Source organism: Camelina sativa, chromosome 18 (genome assembly GCF_030686135.1).
Source record: "Camelina sativa cultivar CO46 ecotype springtype chromosome 18, ASM3068613v1".
NCBI classification, from domain to species: domain Eukaryota; kingdom Viridiplantae; phylum Streptophyta; class Magnoliopsida; order Brassicales; family Brassicaceae; genus Camelina; species Camelina sativa.
This window is the reverse complement of record NC_141897.1, coordinates 20849682-20866816: the sequence shown is the minus strand read 5'-3', so window position 1 is coordinate 20866816 and position 17135 is coordinate 20849682. Positions and strand designations below refer to the sequence as shown.

Here is a 17135-nt window from a genome sequence, read left to right as displayed (position 1 = left end):
TTTACTGAGTCGCACAACCAACCATCCCTAGCGACCGAGCAAAAATAGAGGTGGGCTGGAATATTTGATTCCGTCCAGCCACGGACAACACTTCCCCACGAATACTCCAATTCGCTATCAACTTCTTTAGTGTCGAAAGGCACCTCCACCTAGTGTCGAACGTCACCAATCGCACCACTTGTGAACCAATACTCATGGTTTTGAACGACACTCTCCTAGTGTCGGTTGACACCTTCGCCCACGGCATCACTTATGTCGATCTCGCCTCATCCAAACCTTACTCAAGCTGTCCTCCTAGGACCCAAACACACAACAACATGCTAGTGTCAACCGACACCATCTTGGTGTTGCTCGACACCCCAACCTTACCACAAAACCGTCTATGTCAGACCACAATACAAACATTTGATTAAATCAAAAACCAACTGTTCCTTTCAAAAACTCACCGTTGGATATGGAGCTTGTAGCACCACGAAGCTCCCCATTAAATTTCAGCCCAGCCTCGAAGTAGCCATCCTGGACCAGTAATTTACATTGTTCGTATGTTGGTAGTGGTGTCGGTCGACATAACACCTGAAACACGACCCATAGTCGATTTTAAGCACCTCTCGGCCACCAAAATCTAACTCCACGACCAATACTTTTTCCCCAACGATTAAGCACATACCCAACGTATTCACAATAACAACAACCATAAAAACAACCCATGGATTCTTCTCAATCCATCTTACCCATGAAAAATCCACCCCAATCATCCCAAAATCCTAGATAAGCCTAGCATCAACCACTTACCTTGGATTAAGGACAAAATCTGAGGAAGGAGCAACACCTCACCACCAACAGAGCTTCCCCTCCTCCTCCACGCCACATCATCACCACTCCCCTTCTGAATTTGCTGGACGTTTCCATATAAATCATGTGATGGAGCATGAAGGGGAGAGCTTAGGAACTCAAAAAGAAAAAATGGAACCTTAAACATCATATATGTTTTTTTTGAATGTTTATTTATAATTCTGAATGTTTAGAATGTTTGTACTATTTCTGAATAATTATAATTTTGAATGTTATTTATAATCAACAGTATAATAACATTTCCAATAACATTGTATATGTACGTACACAATATTAGTGACTTGTGTACGTACACAGTTGCAAAGAACCGTACATCAAAACACAATACTAGCAAAACACATCGTACATTAGTCCGTTGACACATCGTACTATGCGACTAATTTTATTTATTTTATATTTAACTTTTTTTTACTGTAGCAAAAGGATTTTATTCCATTTAGTCGCAAAAATGGGAATAATCCTAACTGACTTAACTAAAGACTTCATTTGATTTGTTTGTTTCAAGGGTTTAGTTGTCAAAAATTATGGAGATAACTGATACATGAAAAGTACTTTTCACTTTGACCTAAAGTGAATAAAAAACTCATCTCATGTCTACTGCATATAATTTACCCTCTTTTTTTTGGGTCAACTAAGAAGAAAACATCATTAACTTCTTAATTATATAAATTTAGCAAAAAAGGATTTGGAGTTGTTTCTAGGAAATGGGGAAGACATGCATTTTGTTGGAAGCACGTAGTTTCATTTTGGACACCCTCCACATGAATATTTTATAGTCTGTAGAAAACTATACAATATATATACATCATTCTTTATTTATTTAGGTGTCCTAAAGAATTAACTAAAATTATATCCAAATTTTAATCCAAAGAAAAGAAAAAAAAAAGTCAGAAATTATCACTGATGATGAAAAACTGAGTCCCCCCCAGTTCCCGCGAAAACCTCAAGTCTTGTTGTTTCCTTCTATGTCCTTTCTCTCTCTCTCTTGCAACCGCTTCTGTGTAAACGTTCTGATTTGATAAAATCAGGAAAACAATCAAACAGAGGAAAAAAAAAAAAAAAAAAAGGAGTGTCAAATATGGAAATTTCAATTAATTCTCTGAGGTAATTTCCTATCATTAACAAACGTCGCCGATGTCTACGACGGAACCGTCGCGTGAGAACGATCAGGATCCACAACCGACCTCCACCAACGCGAAACAACTGAATAAGATCCCTGCGATTCCTTCCCGTCATCCGGAGAATGAACCGGCGGCGGAGGAGAAGGTTACGCCGGAATCAGGTTCTACGAGTCACGATTCGCCGGAGATTCTTGCTCCTTCTTCCTTAGGTTTGAATCATATCAGAACGAAATCGTCTCCGGCGCCGTCTCCTCTAAGGTTTTCCTCGGGTCAAGATGATAAGGACGTCGTCGTCGTCGTCACCAAGGAGAAACCTAAGGTTGGAATTGTTGATGCTCGCGCTGATGCTCGTGCCAGATGGCCGATTCCTCCTCATCAACCCGATCAAGGTTTGTTTTCTCGTTGATTCGATTTTTTAGGATTTATGAAATTTTCAAAATCCAACTCCGATGATGATGATTCGTAATGATCATGAGGTGTTTGTTGTTATGTCTCTTAGGGAAAAAAGTTCAGTGGAGCCAATCAAAATCTCAACGGGTACCTGCAAATCCCAATCCAGGCTTAGAGGTGAGTGTCTTCTTTGTATGTGGTTTTCAGTTTCTTGAGAATTTCACATTGCTAATTCTGTTTTTGTTGTTCTTATCTCAATTGCAGAGTTCTCATGTAGGTCTTGCTAAAGAAACACAGTCTCCACGTTTCCAAGCCATATTGCGTGTGACGAGTGGAAGGAAGAAGAAACCTCATGACATCAAGAGCTTCTCTCACGAACTCAATTCTAAAGGTGTCCGACCTTTTCCCGTTTGGAGATCGCGAGCTGTTGGTCACATGGAGGTTAGTATTTACTGATTCCTTTTGTAGTTTTAATGAGTTTGAGTTCTTCAGCTTCGTTTTATTAATGCCACTTCTGGAATGGTTTTTTTTTTTAAGGAGGTAATGGCGGCGATCAGAACAAAGTTTGATAAACAAAAGGAAGATGTTGATGCTGATTTAGGAGTTTTTGCTGGCTACTTAGTGACCACTCTAGAGAGCACACCAGAATCTAACAAAGAGTTAAGAGTTGGGTTAGAGGATCTGTTAGTTGAGGCTCGGCAATGTGCAACCATGCCAGCTAGTGAGTTTTGGCTTAAATGTGAAGGTATTGTTCAGAAGCTAGATGATAAACGTCAGGAGCTACCAATGGGAGGTCTTAAACAGGCTCATAACCGTCTTCTTTTTATCCTTACTCGTTGCAATAGGCTTGTCCAATTTCGTAAAGAGAGTGGTTACGTTGAAGAACACATTCTGGGAATGCATCAGCTAAGTGATCTCGGTGTTTATCCAGAACAGATGGTAGAAATCTCGCGACAACAAGACCTTCTTCGAGAGAAAGAAATCCAAAAGATTAATGAAAAGCAAACTCTAGCTGGCAAAGAAGATAATCTTGATCAGAACTCTAGCAGCGGAGCTGATGGGGTGGAAGTAAATACTGCTAGGAGTACTGATTCAGCTTCAAGTATCCGGATGTCATCTTGGAAGAAGCTTCCATCAGCTGCTGAGAAAAATCGTAGTGCTAATAACACTCCCAAGGCTAAGGGGGAGAGCAAAATCCAACCAAAAGTTTATGGTGATGAAAACGCTGAAAACTTGCATAGCCCGTCAGGCCAGCCTGCATCTGCAGACAGAAGTGCTTTGTGGGGTTTCTGGGCGGACCATCAATGTGTGACATACGATAATTCCATGATTTGTCGTATCTGTGAAGTTGAAATACCAGTCGTACATGTAGAAGAGCACTCTCGAATATGCACAATCGCTGATAGATGTGACTTGAAGGGAATTAATGTAAACTTAAGACTTGAAAGAGTAGCTGAAAGTCTTGAGAAAATATTGGAGTCATGGACGCCAAAGAACAGCATAACTCCAAGAGCAGTTGCCGACAGTGCGAAATTATCAACATCCATTAGACATGAAGATCTGGATGAAATAACTCAGAGATGTTCAGTTGATATGCTTCATTGCGTTCCTCGTTCAGAGAATACATTTTCTTTGGATGACCTGACTGTCTTGAATGAAGCTTCTATGGCCAATGGAACAAAGGACTCGTCAGCAGGAAGCTTGACACCACCATCACCAGCAACACCGAGGACAAGCCAAGTCGATTTACTACTAAGTGGTCGAAAAACAATATCAGAGCTTGAGAATTATCAGCAGGTAAATGTTTACATTCTATTCATCTTTCCCCTATAAATTTATGCAGAAAATCTCATTTATTTCTTTCTTTATTTCTTTATTTCAGCTGACTATTCAACTTCTCCCTAACTTTTATATTCTGCTTTGTTGACAGATAAACAAGTTGCTAGAGATTGCTCGCTCCGTGGCAAATGTGAATGTATGTGGATACAGTTCATTGGATTTCATGATTGAGCAGTTGGATGAGCTAAAGTACGTCATTCAGGATAGGAAGGCAGACGCCCTCGTGGTAGAAACGTTTGGAAGACGCATAGAGAAGCTACTACAGTAATCATTCTCACTTATACTGCTTTTGGCTCATAACTGCAACTTCATTCATGCTGGTTTATTGTTTCTCAAATCCAGGGAAAAGTACATTGAACTTTGTGGATTGATAGATGATGAAAAAGTAGACTCGTCTAATGCCGTGGTGGATGAAGAAAGCTCAGCAGATGAGGATACAGTGCGAAGCTTACGGGCAAGTCCACTTAATCCACGTGCTAAAGATCGAACATCAATAGAAGATTTTGAAATTATAAAACCAATTAGCCGTGGTGCATTTGGAAGAGTATTTCTTGCCAAAAAGAGAGCCACCGGTGATTTGTTTGCCATAAAGGTTGATGTTACAAACATAATACTATTTCAGTTTGGCTCTAGAAATTTGTTCTTAGCATAACTCAATGTTGTCAAAACCATCGTACAGGTTTTAAAGAAGGCTGATATGATCCGTAAGAATGCTGTTGAGAGTATCCTAGCTGAGCGTAACATCCTTATATCAGTTCGTAACCCATTCGTGGTATGTAATACAAGCAATGTATAGCTGCCCTCATGATTATATTTGTGAAAACTGTGGTGCTTTCTCTAATGCTTCTTTTAGCTGTGCAGGTTCGGTTTTTCTATTCTTTCACATGCCGGGAGAATCTTTATTTGGTTATGGAGTACTTGAATGGTGGAGATCTCTTCTCCTTGTTGAGAAATCTTGGCTGCTTGGATGAAGACATGGCCCGCATTTATATTGCAGAAGTTGTAAGGCCTTTTGTAACTTCTCAAGATTGGCTCAATTGTGTGAATGTCCGGATTAAGAGTTAACTCTCCACATGATAGAAACTGAATTCAATCAAATACTTTTTCAGGTTCTTGCTCTAGAGTATTTGCATTCTGTAAATATCATTCACAGAGACCTAAAGCCAGACAATTTGTTGATCAATCAGGACGGTCACATCAAGGTCAATATTGTGTTATGCATTATGAAATTGACATCGAGACCACTCGTGACTCGTCTCACAAAATATACCCATGTAATTACAGTTGACAGATTTCGGGCTTTCCAAGGTTGGACTTATCAACAGCACAGATGACTTGTCAGGTGATGCATCACTGGGAAACAGTGGATTTTTTGCAGAAGATGGAACAAAAGGTCAACATTCACAAGGAAAAGATAGTCGTAAGAAACATGCAGTTGTTGGAACTCCTGATTATCTTGCACCTGAAATACTTCTTGGAATGGGTCATGGTTAGTATTTCATTTTCCTTTCATTATATGCCATCATCTTTTTTGTACATAGACTTATCATCACTACTCATTACAGGTAAAACTGCTGATTGGTGGTCAGTCGGTGTTATTCTTTTTGAGCTTCTCGTGGGTATACCTCCTTTCAATGCAGAAACCCCACAGGTAGATTTTCAAGGTGAATTTATTAGATATCAGAAGTAGACATCATGTTAAGGCCTTTACTTTATCTTTTCATATATGGGTTTGCAGCAAATTTTTGAAAATATAATCAACAGAGATATACCATGGCCCAATGTGCCAGAGGAGATATCTTATGAAGCACATGATCTAATCAACAAGTAAGATCACACACTTTTTGGATATATATCTCAGAAACTTCATCTCTTTCCCATGTTTTCTGTAATTTTGTCATTTTTATTCTTCTACACGCCTTTGATTGATATCAAAGTGAAAACAGAACATCTTTGATTGTGGTAACCTTATCTACTTATGTCTTCTTTTAGGCTGTTAACTGAAAATCCTGTTCAAAGGCTAGGTGCAACGGGAGCTGGAGAGGTAAAGCTCTAATAATTCAACCCTACTAGCTAACTTTTCTCAAGTCCTCGGGTCTCTGAATATCTCCTTACAGGTGAAACAACATCATTTTTTCAAAGATATTAACTGGGACACGCTTGCCCGCCAAAAGGTTCTTTCCATATTTAGAACCTAAATTAAGTTCCTTTACAAAATCAAATCTCTTACTAACATTAACTTATCTATTGTTACAGGCTATGTTTGTGCCAGCAGCTGAACCACAAGACACTAGTTACTTCATGAGCCGGTATATATGGAACCCGGAAGATGAAAACGTTCATGGAGGTAGTGATTTTGATGACCTTACAGACACATGCAGCAGTAGTTCCTTCAACACACAGGACGAAGATGTATGGCTTTTTTTCACTCTTTCTCTTAGCTTTTTTTTCCTCTCACATTCGTTTTTAGAGTTATCATCTGAATGCTCACAGAATTAAAAAAAAAAACGTTTATGTTGTAAAACAGGGTGATGAGTGTAGTAGCTTAGCAGAATTTGGAAATGGACCAAACCTTGCTGTGAAGTATTCCTTCAGCAATTTTTCGTTCAAGGTCAGTTAGTTAATCCCCAAGATTTATTTGTTTTGAAATATTTATCCCTTAAGAAATGCTTAAATCTTTGAACAATGGTATTGTGTTATCAGAACCTCTCACAACTCGCTTCGATCAACTACGATCTTGTTTTAAAGAACGCTAAGGAATCAACAGAAGCTTCGAACCAATCAGCCCATCGACCCGAAACATGATGACTAACATGTATGGATCATCATATCTAACTTGAAGAAGCGCTGATTGGTTCCTAAAGTAATAATAACTTGGAAGCATAGCATAGCTAGGAAGCAAAAGAGCTACAGAGATTTGAATATGATATATTAATTTATGTAATTACATGATACACATATTGAATTACAAGATTTTTTTTAAATTAAATATAAAAAAATCTTGAATCTGTATACAATATGTGTAACCTGTACTCTGTTTTATTATATTTCCAACGTAAGCTCTAAAATTTATCTGTTAGTTCCAGATGAAATCAGTGGAGGCTATCAATAACTATGAGTGACATGAAAAGTGCAAAGCACGTAATATAGTAGTTGATTAAGGAATTTGGAAATTACTATTGTTTTATTCGTTATATTGGTTCAAACTACGTGAATCTATGGTTATAGAATGATGTCAACGAACCTTATGTGGATTAATCAACCTACGGCCTAATAAAACATACTTTAATCTCACTAATCATCGAAACAACCAAGTTCTAAATCTTCGTACCCCAAATCTCCATACTTCAACCACAACGATGACGAAGAAGAACATGATGACGTAATGTTGCCGGACAATAGCATCGTAAGCTCTCCGGCGCCACCACCGTCATTTTCCATTAAAAAGCTCCAAGGCTGATCATCACCGTCCACGTCAGCCAACTCGTTTAGATTTCCAGCTGACGTGTCATTCTGCAAAACCACAGGTACTACTACCTCTGGCTGACTCGGAGGCTTTGGACTGTTGACCTTTAACACCTTCTCCTCCTCGTTGACTTTTTGTTGGTCAAACCGACGATGTGTGTTTGGGTCAATACCCATTCTTATAAGCTTCCTCTTTATATGAGTGTTCCAATAGTTTTTAATATCGTTGTCTGTTCTTCCCGGTAACTCTACTGCAATCTTCGACCATCTATAACCATTTTATATACATAACGGCATTAGAATATTTCATATTACAAGTAAAAAATCACATATATATCTAAAGTTGAAAATAAAATAACATCAAACCTGTTGCCAAGACGAGCATGAAGATCAATGATGAGTTGGATCTCTTCTTCACTAAAAAGACCTCTCTTGAGATCTGGCCGGAGATAATTAGTCCACCGGAGACGGCAGCTTTTACCGCACCGTCTTAGTCCCGCCAGTTTCGGCACGTCCCTCCAGCACCATCCACCACCGCTGCCACGTATCCTTAAGAAATCAACTAGCTTCCCATCTTCTTCCACTGTCCAAGGTCCCTTTCTTAATCCAACCTCATCACAACATGGTTTACGACCACCCATAATCATATATGGTTTTCAAAACGTTCCATCAAATAAAATTTTGTTATTGTATATTTGAAAATCGTGAAAGTAATTAGCTAGACTCTTAGGGGTCGAGAAATGGAAAATGGAAAAGAAAAAAGAAAAAAAAAAATAAAAACAACACAAAAGTGGTAACCAAGTTTATCTCAACTAACTAACTATATATAATAAAACACACGTATGGAGTTTCTTGCCCTTCTTTTTTGGATGCTTAAGATTTAATTAATAATAATTATCATTGTTCACACAATTAATTAATGTATTTCACAGTCAGGATAGAAAACTCAATCCGAAATTTTCTTGGAACTTATGTGATGTTTTTTGTGGTTACGGTTGTTAACTAATGTGTATATTATAATACGATGCATTTTATTATTATTTAGCTGCGAATTTATTAAATTACTTTGACGTAGTACTACTATACACTGTCATCTACTCTTACCAACTATACATAAATAATACACATATATATATGTTCATATATGTGAATAAAATATTTCTTGTTTCTCTGATTTCAAAGCTTCTATTAATTGGCTCTTTAGAATTTCTTATGTATATATATATATTTTTTTTTTGTCAAACGAATTTCTTATGTTTATCCACATGATTTTAAGGAAACAATAAAAGATCATGCTGCTTGCGTTTTGATCATGACAAGAAAATCAGACTTTGTAAATAAAATCTTGAAGTAGAGAAAAAGAACATGGAGACTTCTCTAAAGAAGTTTTAATAAACTGAAATAATGCTATTTTCTAATTGAAAAATATTTTATTAAACATCCAAGAGGTGGTGCATTGTACCAGTTGGACCGAATGCTTGTTTCACGTAAACAATGCTGAAGTATGTGCCATTTCGGCTGAGAGTCATAGCGTCGAGAACACTTGCTCCAGCCCGTACGCTGGTCCGGTAAAGATGTCAGTTCGGGGCCGGATCTCAGATGCTGTAAGAAAGTCACTCCATGCCCGGTTCGCTAAGTTGCACCATGAAATAAACAATGCCAAAATGTTGTTCAAAGCCTTTGCTAGGAATTAGTAATAATAGACTTCTTTTGTTGTATGGTATTCATGTAGTATCAGTTCATCCGAATAACAATTAAAAAAAAAAAAAAAAAAAAAACTCTTTCCAAACGAAAAAGAAAGAAAACAAGAAACCTTAGCTATAAAACACATCGAGGTTTTAACATAATCTAAAATTACCTCTGGAATACCAATTTGGTCTTACATATGTGAACATCTATATTATTGAAGATAAATTACCAAAAAAGAAAAATGGAAAATGGCTTGCACTCTTGCTTATGTTTTAATATACTGGTTTCTTCTGTTCATGAAGATCGTACAAGTCCATTGACATATCGCACGTAGTAATAGTATTCTGTCAAAGAGTTTTGGTACGTATGTGACATATTTAACACATCACGAAGACAAAATTAAAGCTTACCATTTTCTCAATATATTTTCTAGCGTTATTTATCAAAACCAACCTTTCTGAATTTTAGTTAATATATAAGACTTGCTAATCTTGATACATCCGGGATAAAAGGATCAACGAAAACAACTATTAGACAATATCCCACATAAGAGAAATAAGATTTGTGGGCCAATATAAATAGTACATGGATCCCTCCATTCATTGCCAATTGATTTTGCCCCAAAACTTTTGGGTTGGATAATCATGTTTACTAATAACAACAATTAATGTTCTTTACTCATTTGACAAATATTTTCATCTTTGGACACATTTTTGTCAAAATTGTTAACATTCTAAGCTGTTTTAGTACAATACACGAATATGAAGTATCTTTAGTATACACTAGTTAGTTCTTAATTCCTCTTAGCGTACAAAAGTTTGAACCTTTCGTAAAGCTATTATTCCAACTTTTCTTCTGTGAACAAATTGTTTTCTTGTTGAAAAAGCCAAGGACCCGCGCTAAGTAGCCAAATATGCACACAGGGTGGAGGAATTCGTCAGACTGGTCTTGTACGTCACTACCAAGACGAAAACTAGGTTGCCTCTTTCTTCTATATAGAACACAATTAGTATAGGATACATTTTTTTCTTTCATTGGATCGGATGAATTAATTGAGATCTGGTTACTTTTCATTTTTCGCATCTCCCAAAACGAAACTATAATGTTTTGTCACTCAGTCAACCGCACATTCCTATATACAAATTTCAAGTCATTTTATATATTATTTTTTGGTAGGACATATAAACTTTTCTGCAATGGGCTGTCAACATATATAAATATATATATATATATATATATATATATATATTATATGTGTGTAACGATCCGATCGGATCTGGTTACGTGATTGTAATTACTATATTAAACGACTTAGGTTTGGAACGAAAGTGAGTGGAAGATACGTGATTTTAATATGAACCAAATAACCAAAATAATCATGGTGATTAGTGCCAATTAAGTAGTAGTGCACTCCAAAAAGGTAGCCAGTACTATAAATATCTGAACCCCAACTATTCCCTATTCATACTTAATTCACTCAACCTCAAAAAAAACAGCAATGGCAAAACAATACCAAGCTCTCTTTCTACTCTTCTCCATCTCCTACCTTTTCTCTTGGGAGCTCACAGCTGCCAAAGTCAGCCCGGCCGGAACTTCTGCAAAAGCACTAAGCTTCGTTCAATCCTCTTGCAAATCCACAACGTACCAATCCCTGTGCGTTGAAACTCTCTCGGTCTACGCCAGTACGATCAACACAAGCCCTCGACGCCTCGTGGATACAACTATCGCCGTGAGTCTGAACCAAGCGCTGTCCACGAAGCTCTTCCTCTCACACCTGACGAAAAGCCAGTTCTGAACCCTTGCGGACTGCCAACCAACGAAGTACACTACAGATGTGGAATGTACTGTCCAAGAACTCCAAGAGATGGTGCATTGTACCAGTTTGATCGAATGCTTGTTTCACGGAAACAACGCTGAAGTCTGTGCCATTTCGGCTGAGGGTTATAGCGTCGAGAATAGTTGCGCCAGCCCCTTCGCGGGTCCGGTAAAGATGTCAGTCCGGGGCCGGATCTCAGATGCGGTAAGAAAGTCACTCCATGCCCGGTTCGCTAAGTTGCACCATGAAATAAACAATGCCAAAATGTTGTTGAAATTAGCATTTGCTAAGAATTAGTAATAATATACTTCTTTTGTTCTATGGTATTCCGTATTCATGTCGATCAGAAGAAGAATAAATAAAACAAGTTTCGAAACTATTATGGAAGACTAAAACAAGAAACTCTAGCTATATATTAATCACATGGACATTTTAGACATAATTCTAGTCCTTTTTAACTTATCTCGAATACCAAATGGCCTTACACCTTATGTCAAACCTTCTGGACATTGTTCCATCGGCATCAAACTGATTTTGAAGGTACAGTTCTTCCTTCCCTTAATTTCAGAACCTAAATTTGGGTAAGATCAAAAAGCCCACAGTTCGGCCCAACACAATTTAATGGTGACGATCATCGGCCGAGAAGAAGAAGCAAAAGGAAATAGAAAAGAATACTTAAAATAATAGTGAAAAAAGAAATTAGGGAAAAGGAAATATAGAAAAAGAAAATGGGACTCTTTTTCCGTACCTTTTTTAAAATGGTCATTTTCAAAAATATTTCATTTTCCATGTTTTTATTTTAAATACTCTTTCATGCTATTTTCAAAATGATCAAATTAGCTTTTCTTTGAACGACAACAATATTGTACAGTCAGCATAATCAAAAAAATTTTATTTTGGGATGAATCAATAGGGAAATAGGAAAGGGAAATAACTAAAGATAAATCTAACGGTTCAAACAGAGAAAAGGAAAAGCCGAAGATCAAAAAATCCTCACCGTCATATACTTTTTTTTTTTTTTTTTTTTATATCTATAAATAATAATACTACACTAAAACATCATAGACCTTCTTCATCTTCAGTGTATATACGGGCGGCTGGTGTCTGTGGTGTAAAACCGATGCGATGCGCGTCTCTCTGATTTTGGTTGTTTGAAAGCCGATCATCTCATCTCGTTCGTGAATTCTTCTTCTTCTTCTTCTTCTTCTTCTTCTTCTTCTTCTTCTAGGGTTGGGTCTCTCTGTCTCCCTCAATATCCTTACTCTTCTTCACTCTGTTAATTCTTCTTCTTCTTAATCTGATTAAGTAAGTTTCTTCTTCTTCGTCTTGCAGGTTTTGGTTTTGTTGGAAGCAAATTTATTATGATCCTATCATCATCGCTCCCTCCTAGGGTTTGATTTCTAAATCTTATCGCTCTTCTTCTTCTTCTAGCCCTAGGGTTTGGTCTCTGTATCTCTCTCTCTCTCTGATCAATTTCATGTTTTTACTCTTCGCTCTCTTCTTAATCAATGCGTCTCTGAATAATTAAGTTGCTTCTTCTTCGTCTTTTGCAGTTTTTTTTGGAAGAAAAAATTTATGACCCGATCGATCATCATCGCTCGCTCGCTCGCTCCCTCCTCCTACGGTTTGGTTTCTATATCTTAATTTTAATTACTTTTCCTTCTGTTGTTTTTGTAGATTGTGGTGGTGCATTGGTGCTATCTATGGTTGATCTCTGTTTTGCTCTCTCTCTTTTTTTTTTTATAGCTTCTGATACTTTCACTTTTGGGTTTCTAAAATTGAATTTACATTGTTATTTACTTCAAGTTGATTTTATATTTTTGGAGGATGCTATGATAATTTTCAGACTTTCATGTGTGTTATGTTTTTATAGTGCAGGGAAAGTGGATTTGGATCTAACACGCTCTTGGATTGGTGATTGGTGAAGATATCCTAACTGCTATGGCTACAGAGCTCTCTGGTCTTGTGTGTGTCTTTACCTTCTCAGACTTTGAATTTTATTATTACTAAAGTTGCTCTTGTGTTTGGTCTCTGAGCTTTTTTTACTGTCCTTTGTTATGTTTAAGCTTGTTGCTAAAGTTTCTCTTTTGTTTGGTCTCTGAGCTTTTTAACTTTCCTTTGGTATGTTTATAGTGCAGGGAAAATTGGATTGGATCCTCTCAATCATTACACGCTTTTGGATCCTCTCAATGGAGAGAACCCTTTCAATATTAAAGTGGGTGAAAACAGCAATTCTCAGGTACGTAGTGGACAGCAAGGTACGTTGTTAATTATTAATTCACATTGAATATAGTCTCTTCCTAATTGTATTGGTTCCATCTGTTTGAAGTAATACAATGTTTACTTGGCTATGTAAGCATTGTAATAAAGCTATGGAGTTGGGTGAAATCGAAGACTGTTGGCAATGGAAGATAGACAAGGAGCCAAGTCAAGAGCCGAGATGTTTGTCCAGTTGACTGGTGGACTCGAGGCTGCTGCTTGCAGAGCAAACTCAAAGGCCAAGGTTCGATTTTTTTTTTCCTCTGTTTTTTTTACCCTTGAGCTCAAATTTGGATTCACTTGGAGGTTTTGCTAACAGGCGAGTCTCCCAGGTGTTAGAAGGTTATGCTCAGTCTGTTAGTGACCAAGCCGTTGGGATGGGAGTCATTCGTGGAGTCAGACCAGATCAGCAACTGGTCAAGGTATTTTTTTTTTGTTTCTGTTTCGTCTCCTTAGTCCTTCCCCATATTGTTTCATTAGCATAATGTTTTCTATAACTGTTTCACTCTCTCGTTTTGGTTTGACTAGTATGAAGTGTGGCTTACCATGGATATGTTGCAGATTGTACTTGATGAGCTACTGAAACTGATGGGTGGAGGAGAAAGTATATGAGCTACACTTATGACCCGATCGATCATCATCGCTCACTCGCTCGCTCCCTCCTCCTACGGTTTGGTTTCTATATCTTAATTTTAATTACTTTTTCTTCTGTTGTTTTTGTAGAGTGTGGTGGTGCATTGGTGCTATCTATGGTTGATCTCTCTTTTTGTTTTCTGAAACTCGTTTGCTCTGCTTTCGTTATAGCTTCTGATACTTTCACTTTTAGGTTTCTAAAATTGAATTTACATTGTTATTTACTTCAAGTTGATTTAATATTTGTGGAGGATGCTATGATAATTGTATGGCTTTGATTGATCCTTTGAATTATGGATGGTTTTTTTATCAGGTAACTTACTTTGTGTGTTTTTCAGGAATGGGATCGGTACTGTCTCTTTGATGCTTTGTGATGCTATAGATGGAATTGTCTATGTTTGATGTATACGCGCGACTCTTGAAGGTTTAGTTTCTAATATTGTTGAAACAAAGTTACATGTTCACTTCTTAATTTTCACTTTGCTTCTCTATGATTTACATGTTACTACTTAATGTTTTATTTGTCGTATTTTTTTATTTCAGGTTTTGGATGGTGCCTTTATCAATCACTGATGGCTCATCATCGCTTCCCCTCCCCCTCCCCCTCCTACGGGTTGATTTCTAAATCTTAATTGTTATTACTTGTCTTTATCTTGTTCTAGTAGATTGTGGTGGTGGTGGATGTTCGTGCTATATATGATCAGAATCCAACCATATTAACTTAATTTAATTTTGTGTTTTGGTTTTTTTTTTTTGCAGATTGAACCATCCCACTTCCTTTTGCTACCCTAGATGCCGACGAGCCAGCTCTCTGGTGCTCATCCTGCTCCTCCTAAAGCACTATAGAGCTCTCTGGTGTGTGTGTCTTTACTTGTCAGACTTTGAATTTTGTAATTTGGTATGCTTATTATTACTAAAGTTGCTCTTGTGTTTGGTCTCTGAGCTTCTTTTTTTTTTACTTTCATGTGTGTTATGTTTATATTGCAGGGAAAGTGGATTTAGATCTAACACGCTCTTGGATTGGTGATTGGTGAAGATATCCTAACTGCTATGGCTACAGAGCTCTCTGGTCTTGTGTGTGTCTTTACTTCTCACTTTCTCAGACTTTGAATTTTGTAATTTGGTAAGCTTGTTACTAAAGTTGCTCTTGTGTTTGGTCTCTGAGCTTCCCTACTCTCTCTCTCTCTGCCTTAGTTTCTTTCATCTTTGAGATGAATGGATTTCTAAAATTCTAACATCTAATTTTACACATGTTGTTGTTGCTAGGTCTTGTCTTTGTCTAACAGCGGGAGGGAGATGTTTCAATCCAAAGCACGAACGGGCCAATTTCTAAAGAGGAATTAGCAATGACGACAACGACGACGAGCCCCTTCTTCTTCTTCTTGTTTGGTACTCTCTGATCTCTCTTTTTCCATCCTTCTTCTTCTTCTTTTCAATTCTAATACTTGTCTGATTTTTGTTTTTAAGGTTTTTTTAAAGAAGATTGCGAAGCCATCATCGAGACGTGTATGTATGTATGAAGCCGCCAGAACTAAGGAGGAGAGATTGTGTGTCTGCTACCATGTTCTTGCTAATTCCTCACCCACCAATTCAACTCCTCTCTCTCTGTCCTCCTCCTCCTCCTCCATGGTTTGTTTTTGCTTCTTCTTCTTTTTCGTTTTTGATCTCTGTTGATTGGTTATTTTTTCTTTCTTTTGAAGCGACGAAGTAGATTCAGAACACGGTCGCTACGCTAGGGTTTGAAGAGTTGACGAAGAAGATTCAGAAACAACACTACTTCCCCCTTAACAGTAACAACATCAAATTTGTTCTCTTTTATGTTCTGTTTTACGATTATCCACCTTATACTCTTTTTATGTTATGTATCGTATTATCTTGTCTCTACTCTCATCAGAATCCAACCGTTGACTTAATTTTCTTGTGTTTTGTTTCTCGCAGATTGAACCATCCCATACCTTTTGCTACCCTAGATGCCGACGAGCTAGCTCTCTGGTGCTCATCCTGCTCCTCCTGAAGTACGACAGAGCTCTCTTGTTTGGTGTGTGTCTTTACTTGTTGGAATATGTAATTTGGTAAGCTTACTATTACTAAAGTTTCTCTTGTATTTGGTTTCTGAGCTTTTTTACTTTCTTGTGTGTTAGGTTTAAAGTGCAGCCGGGAAAGTGGATTTGGTTGGATCTTCCAATCATAACACGCTTTTGGATCTCTGATTGGAGAGAACCCCTTCAATGTTAAAGTTGCTCAAGTGGATGAAACATGGAACTCTCAGGTACGACTAGCCTATCAGAAAATCTTTATTGTTACTGCAAAGTTGTATTACTCTCAATTCTAACTACTCTGTTCTATGTTGTAGCCATTTATATTGGTGGAAAGCTTCTTCTCCCACGGCCCCCATGCATTTGGTCTCCATAACCCTTTCAAATCTCCACTGGTTTGTTCTATATAGAACGAAGGTCATGTTTTTTTGTACAGATACCTCTTGTAAGGAGATGGAGATATATCTCGACAAAGGCAGCTCATATGCTCACCGTACCTAAGGTAACACATTCGTTCTATATGTTTGTATTTGGTGATAACTCTGTTTTGTGCCTTTTTTTTATCCATAGATCTGTGTGATGCAGGTAACAATGGTTAGACCATTTAATTTCCCGCTGGAGATGCCACTACTTCAACCAATGGGGGCCATTATAATGGGAAAAATGACATTTAAATCATGAACTTTCAAATTGTGGTCATTTAAACCATGGACTTTGTTGTAGGCCATTTAAAACATCAACTTTTGTTGACTAGTTCTTTTAAACATTAAGTTTTGTTGACCAAGCCAAAAAATACATATCGTTAAATCCGATAACCAGGTAACTAACAGATGTTCGTTAACACTCTCCGTTAGTGACAAAACGACATCGTTTTGATGAAAATTTTAGTTCGAGAAAAATGTTATTTAAACCATGATTTTTTAAATTGAGGCCTTATAAACCATGAATTTTCAAATATAGGCCATTTAAACTATGAACTTTGTTGTAGGCCATTTAAAACATCAACTTTCATTGACAAGATTTTTTAGACATCAA

The 17135-nt window shown here is 37.4% G+C and overlaps 3 protein-coding genes and 1 pseudogene across 52 annotated transcripts; 3 read left to right on the top strand and 1 right to left on the bottom strand.

Moving 5' to 3' along the window:
* The first annotated feature begins 1715 nt into the window (after positions 1-1715).
* Positions 1716-7272, top strand: LOC104762334 (putative serine/threonine protein kinase IRE). The gene is made up of 17 exons (XM_010485598.3): positions 1716-2362; positions 2473-2540; positions 2628-2804; positions 2901-4160; positions 4294-4466; positions 4545-4794; positions 4882-4974; positions 5064-5204; positions 5312-5404; positions 5487-5691; positions 5768-5853; positions 5941-6029; positions 6195-6246; positions 6320-6376; positions 6459-6614; positions 6730-6813; positions 6906-7272. Exons 1-17 carry the CDS (start codon positions 1987-1989, stop codon positions 7005-7007), a joined length of 3462 nt encoding a protein of 1153 aa, XP_010483900.1. The 5' UTR covers positions 1716-1986; the 3' UTR covers positions 7008-7272.
* Positions 7273-7349: 77 nt separating this feature from the next.
* LOC104762332 (transcription factor MYB20-like) lies at positions 7350-8460 on the bottom strand. Its single transcript, XM_010485597.2, has 2 exons — positions 8034-8460; positions 7350-7935 (listed from the first exon to the last, which is right to left on the bottom strand). The coding sequence occupies exons 1-2, from the start codon at positions 8312-8314 to the stop codon at positions 7497-7499; spliced, it is 720 nt and encodes a 239-aa protein (XP_010483899.1). The 5' UTR covers positions 8315-8460; the 3' UTR covers positions 7350-7496.
* A 2378-nt stretch (positions 8461-10838) lies between these two features.
* On the top strand, positions 10839-11551 carry LOC104762331 (pectinesterase inhibitor 11-like; annotated as a pseudogene).
* Positions 11552-12179: 628 nt separating this feature from the next.
* LOC104762367 (signal recognition particle subunit SRP54, chloroplastic-like) lies at positions 12180-17010 on the top strand. Of its 50 annotated transcripts, none has more exons than XM_087498992.1 (19): positions 12180-12346; positions 12505-12610; positions 12726-12796; positions 13046-13137; positions 13306-13430; positions 13530-13675; positions 13764-13853; positions 13993-14101; positions 14403-14488; positions 14608-14677; positions 14824-14919; positions 15052-15187; positions 15331-15453; positions 15532-15693; positions 15776-15854; positions 16003-16102; positions 16206-16333; positions 16418-16602; positions 16686-17010. In XM_087498992.1, exons 6-8 carry the CDS (start codon positions 13577-13579, stop codon positions 14041-14043), a joined length of 240 nt encoding a protein of 79 aa, XP_087355118.1. In that variant the 5' UTR covers positions 12180-12346; positions 12505-12610; positions 12726-12796; positions 13046-13137; positions 13306-13430; positions 13530-13576; the 3' UTR covers positions 14044-14101; positions 14403-14488; positions 14608-14677; positions 14824-14919; positions 15052-15187; positions 15331-15453; positions 15532-15693; positions 15776-15854; positions 16003-16102; positions 16206-16333; positions 16418-16602; positions 16686-17010. The 50 variants fall into 50 exon arrangements, 44 of the variants coding, with proteins under 44 accessions (XP_087355118.1, XP_087355097.1, XP_087355090.1 ...); XM_087498971.1 differs by having other exon boundaries at positions 15765-15854; XR_015588727.1 differs by having other exon boundaries at positions 12200-12401; positions 12505-12563; positions 13306-13411; positions 13751-13853; positions 15765-15854.
* The last annotated feature ends 125 nt before the right edge of the window (positions 17011-17135 follow it).

Coding starts and splice junctions, on each gene's coding strand:
- LOC104762367 (XM_087498992.1), top strand. CDS start 13,577: ATGGAAGATAGACAAGGAGCCAAGTCAAGAGCCGAGATGTTTGTCCAG. Junction 13,676..13,763: donor GAGCAAACTCAAAGGCCAAG/GTTCGATTTTTT, acceptor CGAGTCTCCCAG/GTGTTAGAAGGTTATGCTCA. Junction 13,854..13,992: donor CAGATCAGCAACTGGTCAAG/GTATTTTTTTTT, acceptor GATATGTTGCAG/ATTGTACTTGATGAGCTACT.
- LOC104762332 (XM_010485597.2), bottom strand. CDS start 8,314: ATGATTATGGGTGGTCGTAAACCATGTTGTGATGAGGTTGGATTAAGA. Junction 7,936..8,033: donor CATGCTCGTCTTGGCAACAG/GTTTGATGTTAT, acceptor AAATGGTTATAG/ATGGTCGAAGATTGCAGTAG.
- LOC104762334 (XM_010485598.3), top strand. CDS start 1,987: ATGTCTACGACGGAACCGTCGCGTGAGAACGATCAGGATCCACAACCG. Junction 5,205..5,311: donor GCATTTATATTGCAGAAGTT/GTAAGGCCTTTT, acceptor ATACTTTTTCAG/GTTCTTGCTCTAGAGTATTT. Junction 6,030..6,194: donor GCACATGATCTAATCAACAA/GTAAGATCACAC, acceptor GTCTTCTTTTAG/GCTGTTAACTGAAAATCCTG.